At 35.9% G+C, this 8,802-nt stretch overlaps 3 protein-coding genes across 4 annotated transcripts; 1 reads left to right on the forward strand and 2 right to left on the reverse strand.

Annotated features, from left to right (window-relative positions):
- LOC125848366 (ATP-dependent zinc metalloprotease FTSH 6, chloroplastic) lies at positions 1–2,889 on the reverse strand. Its single transcript, XM_049528219.1, has 5 exons — positions 2,041–2,889; positions 1,409–1,949; positions 995–1,308; positions 573–813; positions 1–467 (listed from the first exon to the last, which is right to left on the reverse strand). Exons 1-5 carry the CDS (start codon positions 2,619–2,621, stop codon positions 126–128), a joined length of 2,019 nt encoding a protein of 672 aa, XP_049384176.1. The 5' UTR covers positions 2,622–2,889; the 3' UTR covers positions 1–125.
- A 1,584-nt stretch (positions 2,890–4,473) lies between these two features.
- Positions 4,474–5,292, forward strand: LOC125848805 (uncharacterized). Its single transcript, XM_049528745.1, has 2 exons — positions 4,474–4,775; positions 4,854–5,292. Exons 1-2 carry the CDS (start codon positions 4,625–4,627, stop codon positions 5,036–5,038), a joined length of 336 nt encoding a protein of 111 aa, XP_049384702.1. The 5' UTR covers positions 4,474–4,624; the 3' UTR covers positions 5,039–5,292.
- Positions 5,293–5,702: 410 nt separating this feature from the next.
- LOC125849263 (protein ROOT PRIMORDIUM DEFECTIVE 1-like) lies at positions 5,703–8,579 on the reverse strand. Of its 2 annotated transcripts, none has more exons than XM_049529313.1 (2): positions 7,193–8,579; positions 5,703–6,485 (listed from the first exon to the last, which is right to left on the reverse strand). In XM_049529313.1, exon 1 carries the CDS (start codon positions 8,577–8,579, stop codon positions 7,356–7,358), a length of 1,224 nt encoding a protein of 407 aa, XP_049385270.1. In that variant the 3' UTR covers positions 5,703–6,485; positions 7,193–7,355. The 2 variants fall into 2 exon arrangements, with proteins under 2 accessions (XP_049385270.1, XP_049385269.1); XM_049529312.1 differs by having other exon boundaries at positions 5,704–6,485; positions 7,236–8,579.
- Between the last annotated feature and the right edge of the window lie 223 nt (positions 8,580–8,802).

The following is an 8,802-nucleotide window of genomic DNA, read 5'->3' on the forward strand; positions in this document are numbered from 1 at the left end:
ATACACAAAGTTGTTGAAGATTATATATTTATATTACATTGATCTTGCTTTATGCACTACATTAAACATGGAAAATCTTGTGAAGGTATTTAGTTTCTGCAGCTGTACATTGGAAGTAATTTCACTTAGGCCTCAATTAGTTCTCTAATTGGTTTGCTGCTTATGTTAGCTGATGGAATATCAGTGAATTCCGAGAGTATAGCCCTGAACTCATCTCCTGTAAGAGTCTCCTTTTCTAGCAGCACGTCCACTAACTTGTCGATTGCCTCCCTGTTGTTCCTTATGTGGTTCTTTGCAATTTCATATGCTCTCTCAATTATGTGCCTTACAGATTCATCAATGTCTTCTGCTAGTTTCTCTGACATTTGATTCCTTGATAGCATTCTCAGCACCACATCGCCACTTTGTGCTACTGGATCTGTTAACGTCCATGGTCCAATCTCAGACATCCCAAACATTGTAACCATCTGTTCAGGTTACGAACATTGACAAATTAAAACTTGTGAGTATTCGACTATAATATTGTTTTCTTTATTATTTGGTGCAACAAGAAAATATGCTAAAGTGAATACCTGTCTTGCTATTTGAGTTATTTGTTGCAAGTCTCCTGCTGCACCAGTAGTGATTTCTGGTTCACCAAAAATTAGTTCCTCTGCAGCTCTACCTCCTAAGCCTCCCACTATTCTAGCAAAGAGTTGCTTCTTGGAGATTAAGGTTGGATCTTCACCAGGAATGAACCATGTAAGACCGCGAGCTTGCCCTCTTGGGATCAATGTCACTTTTTGTACTGCATCATGGCCAGGGGTCAATGTCCTACAAGCACAAGAACTCACTCTTAGTACCTTGTCTTTTGATTACAAGAACTTACTCCTAAACTTGTCCGGTTATTTTATTTAGACACCTTATTTAAGGGCATGGCCTATTGAACACCTAATGTTAGTTGAAAAACAAACCACAGAACAATTGAAGGGGCAAGAAATAATTGCTGACTTACGCGCAGACAGCATGTCCAACCTCATGGTATGCTACCAGAATCTTGTTCTTTCCATCTGTCATTGTAGTTCCTTCCATTCCAGCGACAATTCTATCGATGGAATCATCTATCTCTTTTGAGGTAATCTTATCTTTTCCTCTCCTTCCAGCTAGAATGGCAGCTTCATTCATCAGGTTTGCAAGATCTGCACCACTGAATCCTGGTGTTCTCATTGCAATAACACTTAGAGACACATCTTTGTCAAGCTTCTTATTGTTACTGTGAACCTTCAATATTTCTTCTCTTCCTCTTATATCAGGCAGTCCAACAGCTACCTATTGAATTACAATATAAATGTAATATCAATATTAGTGAAGTGTATCCTGGAAACTGAAATCTTTTTGGGAATTTTACATTAAAAAACTCATTTCTTACCTGTCTATCAAACCTTCCAGGTCTAAGCAAAGCTTGATCAAGAATTTCAGGCCTATTAGTAGCAGCAATGACAATGACTCCAGTGTTTCCAGTAAAACCATCCATTTCAGTAAGAAGTTGGTTTAGTGTCTGCTCTCTTTCATCATTTCCTCCACCAATACCAGTTCCTCTCTGCCTCCCAACAGCATCAATTTCATCAATAAAGATTATGCAAGGCGAATTTTGTTTCGCCTTGTTGAATAAGTCCCTGACTCTAGAAGCTCCTACACCGACAAACATCTCAATGAACTCTGAGCCAGAGAGAGAAAAGAATGGCACCCCTGCTTCCCCGGCAATCGCCTTAGCCAGCAATGTCTTCCCTGTCCCTGGTGGCCCTACTAAGAGAAATCCCTTTGGTATCTTTGCTCCAACTGCAGCAAACTTCTCTGGAGTCTTCAAGAACTCAACAATCTCTTGAAAATCTTGTTTTGCTTCATTAACTCCAGCCACATCATCAAATGTTACTCCTGTATTTGGTTCCATCTGGAATTTGGCTTTGCTCCTGCATTGTCCACAAACAAGTTAAGAATATCAATCCATTAGACATAAAGTTCAATCTTGATCATGTTTTTTAAGTTTCCAGTCCAGCATACCTTCCTAATCCAAAAGGCAAGTTTGGACCTCCAGGGGTATTTGAAGAACTTCTCAACAGCAAATAGCCAAGCAATATCAATGGAAAAGCCAAGTTCCCAAGTAAATCAAGAAGTGGTCCAATTACATTCATTTCAGGGAGATGAGCAGCAAAATCTACCTTCTTGTCTTTAAGTTTTCTCACCAGTTCTGGTGGCAATCCTGGCAACTGAATTTTAACTCTCTGGACTTTGTTAAGAGCAGGATTGATCAATATCTCAGCAACAGCACTGTTCTCAAAGAAATCAACTTTCTTGACAGCACCTTGATTCAAGTAATCCAAGAATCTTGAATATGACATTCTACTTGAAGTTACCTCAACTGGTGCTTCAGTCTCAGCTCTTGCTGACTTAGACAAAGTCCCTGCTACAAGGCTCAAACCACTAGTACTCAACAGTTTCCTCCTGTTTAGTCTGGTGTCTGAATGTGTTTTCTGACATGGGGTTTCTTTATTGGAGAACTTAGGATTGTAAGCATCCTTGGAAAAGTCTTGGGATTTGCATAGTGGAAACTGAGAGACAGACAAAGAAAGAGCAGTAGACATTTTGTTTTCCTCAACTTAGGCTTTTTGTGTTTATGAATTATGTATTGCAGTTTGGGAAGTTGAAGGCAGTTGACAACTTTGGATGGAGAGTTAGTAAAAATGTTATAATATATAGTTAGTTATATAGGATTTGAAGGGGACTATTTTGTTTGGAATTATGTTTGTGATATATATTTGGTAGTATCAAGTATGTACTTGGTTATTCATGAAGGGTCTAGAGTAAATGATGACTCATGTCTTATATATATTAGGATATGATGTGATGGAAAATAGAGAAGAAGCATATCTTAATTTATAATTACTAGACATTATATCAGTTTAACCATACACTTGGAGAGAAAATTGTGGTCTATTGTTTGGACAAATTCTAGTGGGCACTTTTACATGAACTTTTGGTTAAAAAAGAAGCAAGAAAAGTTCAAATAGTTTTACATGAAATCCTAGTGTCATATAAATATAATCATTTATTCTAGTGGAAAACATAATATTTTTAGACGTTAAAACATGCAAGACTATTAATTTTAATTCATTAGATAATCCACGATCTAATTTTGATATGATGTTTGCTCTTTTTTTTAACCACTGCTTTAATATTCTCAAATCTCAATCACAAAAAAATATTGTATAAATTAAATTAATATTATAAATTTTATATTCAGTCAAATATTGTGAGAGTAATAATATATGTTTATATTGTATAAATTAAATTAATATTATAAAATTTATATTCAGTCAAATATTGTGAGAGTAATAATATATGTTTTGAAAACGTCGGTGCATCAACCCAAACACTTGCGAGTTGCGAGACATACACTATTATAACTAAGTATATTTTCTTAGGATGGAAAAATAAGTAATTTAGAGTTTAGAGTTTCTGATGGATAAAGAAATCTTTAAACCCTTTGCTTTGTCTCTTCGATTATTATCAAGCACCTGATTTGACGAATGAGGCTGATTAGGGCGTGTGTTGGTACGGAAACTATTTTTTACAGAATTCTTTTTAACAAATGTGTTTCAGGAAAATAAGTGGGGTTTTTTAATTATTTTTTTATTATATTTATAAAAAAGCAAGAAAATATTATTTTAAAAAATAAAATAAAATAAAATATATATGTACATATATATGCAAAATACTATGGGTGCGGAGGGTGAGTGTAGGGTGTGGGGCTATAGGTTGTGGGGATGGTATGAGGTGTCATTATGAAACTTGTTTTTTTTCATATTAAAATTATTTTTCTTATTTTTAAGAAACTTGGTTTTTGAAAAAATATTTTTTTCAAAAAGGAAAAACATATATTGAACAAATAAAATTGAAATGGATAAAGTATCTAAGCCTTGGGTGGAGCTAGGTGGGAGTAAGGAGTTCATCTGAATTTTTTTTGACAAAAAATTACAATGTATATTTAAGATTAAAATTACTTTTTAGAGATTTTATATAATAAATGTTGGATTCATTATCTTGTTCATGTGTTTAATTTTTCCTATTTTAAACTCTCTTAATAAAAATTCTTATTTCATTATTATCTAAATCCTGAATACTTTATTATAACAAACACAATTTATTTAGCTCTCGTTTGATCATACATTTTGAAATTAAAACTGAAAAACTTGACCTTTTAAAACTACGTTTGGAAATACATTTTACTTTTAATATTTGAAGTTTTGCAAGAATTCAAAAACTGGTTCTTTTAGTACTTCGATTATTTTTTGAAAATAGATGTTTAAAATTTCATAAAAAGATCAAACAAAAGACTAAAATGTGATTCAAAATATAAGCTTAATAGTAGTGGGTAGACGAAGAAGCGTTTATAATATCGAGAAACGGACAAAGAAACTTTTCATGTCTTGCTTTATGGCTAGTTGACACTGTACGAGATGTTGGAATTTTAAAATCAAAGCTTTTAATAGTAGTCCAGTCCAGTCCCCATTTATTAATGCATTCGAACTTTCCGGTATTTCCTCGTCTTCTGTCTTTCCATTTCCTGGAAACAAAAAATAAATAAATGGAAGAAGCAAAAAAAGAACTTGAAATTTTGGAAACTCAGCATCCTAACAAATTTGAATATCTCAAGTTGGAACTAAGATCCTTCATATCTTTTCTTGAATCTCACTACTCTGACACTCTTCCTTCTTCCTCCTATGTTGATACTCAAGGTAATTTCTTTTGTCTCTATTTGTCTTGTTAGTTTTATGTGCTGATGTTGAGTTTGTTGTTTTTGGGGGTTTGTATAGAGTCATCAAGTAACAGGAAGAGGAAAAATGGAAGCTTTGGTAGTAAAGAAGAACCTAAGAAGAAGCTGCAAAGGGTAGGACAGGATACTGTGGGATGTAGCAAGAGGAGTAGGATTGATGTTGTTATGGAGAGGGCTCAGGCATGTCTACAGAAAATTCAACGATTCAAAACTAGTAACAAGTGATTTTCTTGTAAATGCATATATAGTTCGACTCGCAAATAATGAGTTCAGTTGGAATTAGAGGATTTGGTGAAATCTATTTTATTCGGGGGGACTGGTTTTTGACATAGGATGAGATGAAGGGTTGGTTCTTGGCTTATGTTTAAACTACTATTGTAAATTTTGAAGGCCATTGGGCATTTTGTAATGATCTTCACTAATATCATGTAACAGCACTAAATATGTTTGTGTAGTAAAAGAAAGCAAGCTGCCACCACTTGCTAGTGACTCTTATGTCTCTATGCTTGTCGTTATCTATATACTCCTTTGGGTTTTGGTGAAACTTTTCTGATGCAAAAGAAGCATCATTGACCCTGAAAGGGGGCTCAGTGAACTGTCACCTCACCATAAGGTGAAGATCTTGCATTAATAAGTGCTCAATTAAAAACATATGTTGCATACAACTCTGCTAAGAAAAAATCAACTCATACAGTGCCCATGGTTCTCTACCTTTTTTTTTTCTTTTTGGCATTGAGGTGGATGGGTAGAATAATAGAACTGACTGATCTATGGACGAAAAAACTTTAAACTATATTTGACATTCTAAGAGACAGCATGCATTCTGTGGTGGTTTGATTTCAGGAATTTAAAGCATGGTATGAAAAAGGAATGGAGGAAGAGTGGAATATCATTTATATCAAATGGTGCATTATTTCAAACTAAATTCCAAAAATATAGTTTACATTCTTCTTCAACTAATATCAGCTTTCAACTCACTCGTCTGACTCAACTCATACACAAGGATGAATGAAGGATCCACAAAGAGTTTCTTTTTTCAATAAACGTGGTATCCAGATTGCATCTCGACTATTTCACTTGGTACCTGCTATCTCCTGCCAGCAAGGAGACTGGGTAATTCTATCAAACAACACTAAGGCAGATGGGCAAAAACAACTAAGGTTTTTTTGTCTCTACTGGATTTTGTGGGATTTGTTAGTAAAGTACAACACAACTTGCAGAGATTAACACCCAACAGTGATTATTTTGTGACCAAAGTGAGATACACAATGAAACTTGTCCTGTCTACATTTTAGAAACTGAATTCAAGCATCCATCTGAATGCTCAGATCCCCTTCGCTGGCTTTCCCACCTTCACAACAACTTCTTCCAGCATTTACAAGTGGAGCTGGTATCTACATTGGCAAAGTAGATTTGCAACAACTGAAAAGAGTCGCGCAAAGTTCAGAAAACCGGACACTGCAAACATTACAGCCTGTGCTTCAGCCAAAGATCAAAACAACTCTCTTAGGTTATCAACCAAACATTCACTTGCACAGGTCATCCGTCATACAGCACTGTTATAATTGTAAAAGGAGACTCGGCCTTTTCCTCAGAGGCAGATCTCTATGCTAATTGGCGGATAATTCATTCCCGCTGACAACAATTTGAATGTCACACATGACCCATCTCCCTGAAGGTTAACAATAAGACAAAATCAATAAACCAGATATATAGCTTATAGCTTTTTTTCAACATGGAAAAATCAAGACATGACTGCTACGACTGTTCTGTCAATGAAAGGTGGCACATGGATATAACATCAGATAATACTTGATTTGTCTTCCAACGTGAACTGGCTATATATGCAAACTCTCACAGATCAGCCAACCTACCATCCCACTATATTAGTTGAAAGGTCGCTAAACATTAAGTCTATGACCTTAGTTTCAGATACATGCAGGATGTGTTTCATGTGCATACGAGTCTTTGCTTTGCATTGGTTTTCACTTAACTTCGAAAAACCTCAAGTGGTAAGATTAGCTTTCTTGATGATAAACAGATGATATTACCGTGTAGAGCCGTGAGATATATTTAACTTGTTTCTGCCTCTATAAGATATGTTGAGAAGTCAGGAAAAGCGGGAGTTCAATTTTTTGATAATATAAAAACATGTGCTCTTTCTGAAAGATTGTAATGAAATGAGTCTGAGCCCTGAGGAAAGTTGAATGGATATAGACGACTAATATAACCAATCTTAACTAGTAGTTTGTAATTGAGGCATAGTTGATTGATTGGGCGACAACATACTGAAATGTCACAGACTAGAATGTCGTGGTCCATCTAAAAGTAAAGTGAAAGCAATGGTTGTGCTTTTGAATGAAAGGCTTTCAAAACTACCTGATAAAATGAACAATATATAACTTGTGTTCTCAATCCTTACCTCTAATTTCATTTGCTAAGAATTTGTTCAAGCCTCTTGACTTCTGTGATCCTTTCCATCAGGCCTTTAGCAATAGCAAAGCTTCCTGCATTTATGGTACGGATGCAAGCTATAGGTAAACTAATCTTCATCTGAATCAGTCTTCACCTCCTCAGTGAAACCATCTTCCCCCTGGCTCACACCTGTTGGCTCGGAATGACCTCTAGACAACCCTCGCCGTCCCAAAATAACAAGATCAAGAAGCTTCCTCCTAGCCTCATACACTGGATTTGGTTCAATCAAGCATCCTCTTTCATAAGCCTCCCTCAAAAAAACTGTATGCCTATACCCTTTCGTCGAAAGATAAAATATCCCTGGATGATCCAAAAATAAGTCCCTTACATTCAAATCAATCCCAAACCACTTTCTAAAATGACTAATCTTCTCTACCTCAACCATTTTCTCAACTGTCAAACTCAAAAACTCGTGGACAATACCAACTGCCCTCTTCTCCATCTCCATCATCCCAATCTTATTTTTCCTCTTCTTTCCAATCTCCACAGCTTCATACGGCCCCACATACTTCAACCGTTGCCATTCTTTTACCTTTGCCTTAAAACTCCTCTTCAACTTCATCCCTGGTGGATAATTATGCTTAAAACTATACAAAATCTCATTCCTATCAACCCCACAATCCTCTTTACAACATTCCACTACCCTCCAATTATCAACAGCAGCCACTAACTCCCCCTTTGGTATATCCCCAACAAGTTTCAACAAATGAGTGTTTGGTTCATTCCCACTATCAACAAGTGCAAAAAGATCAGATTTTTTCAAGATTACACTTTCCTCAAAATCATCAGGCAACCCAAGTTCCCTAAAAACCTTGAAAATGGCTCTAAGGGGCAATGATTTAGTCACTGACATCGACAACAAACGCACCAAACGGGTTACTACAAGTGGTAAAGTAGAATTGATAGCTGTAGCCTCTTGTTGGGTGATTTTGAGGGCGGTTTCCGTCAGTGTACAATAAGGTTGTAATTTGATAGGGTGGTGGAAAATGTTGAAGATGTGGGGGTACTTACGGAGGAAATGGGTGGCGCCGCGGTTGAGATGGAGGCGCTGGGATAGGCGGTTGAGGAAATCGAGGGAGACGGAGGGAGGTGCGGCGGCGTTGGTGGTTGTACCGAGGATGAGGTCTTGAATTGCGATTACTTTGAAGAGGTTTTTGTACTTGTCCATGAGTTTTTCGAAAGTGGGATCTCGGTTTCTTGAGGCTACGTATTCAGCTGAGGTGGTTTTTCGGCGGAGGAGGACGGCGGTGGGTGGTTTATGGCTTAGTTTTTGGAGGAGATGGGTCAGCATGATTCAAGTGAAACCAAATTGCAATTTTTTTTTAAGTCAAATTTTTTTGTCCAATTAATATTAGAGCAAACCTTTTTGATATTTTTAATAATAAAGATAAATAAAAATTTTAAAATAATAAATAAAGTCTCTTCAACAAAAAATTTATAATTTTTTTAAAGAATTTTATATTTCAACTATACATTATTCTCTACATCTAACTAAATTATCATCTACTTATATT

This window comes from Solanum stenotomum, chromosome 12, assembly GCF_019186545.1.
Source record: "Solanum stenotomum isolate F172 chromosome 12, ASM1918654v1, whole genome shotgun sequence".
Classification (NCBI taxonomy): Eukaryota; Viridiplantae; Streptophyta; class Magnoliopsida; order Solanales; family Solanaceae; genus Solanum; species Solanum stenotomum.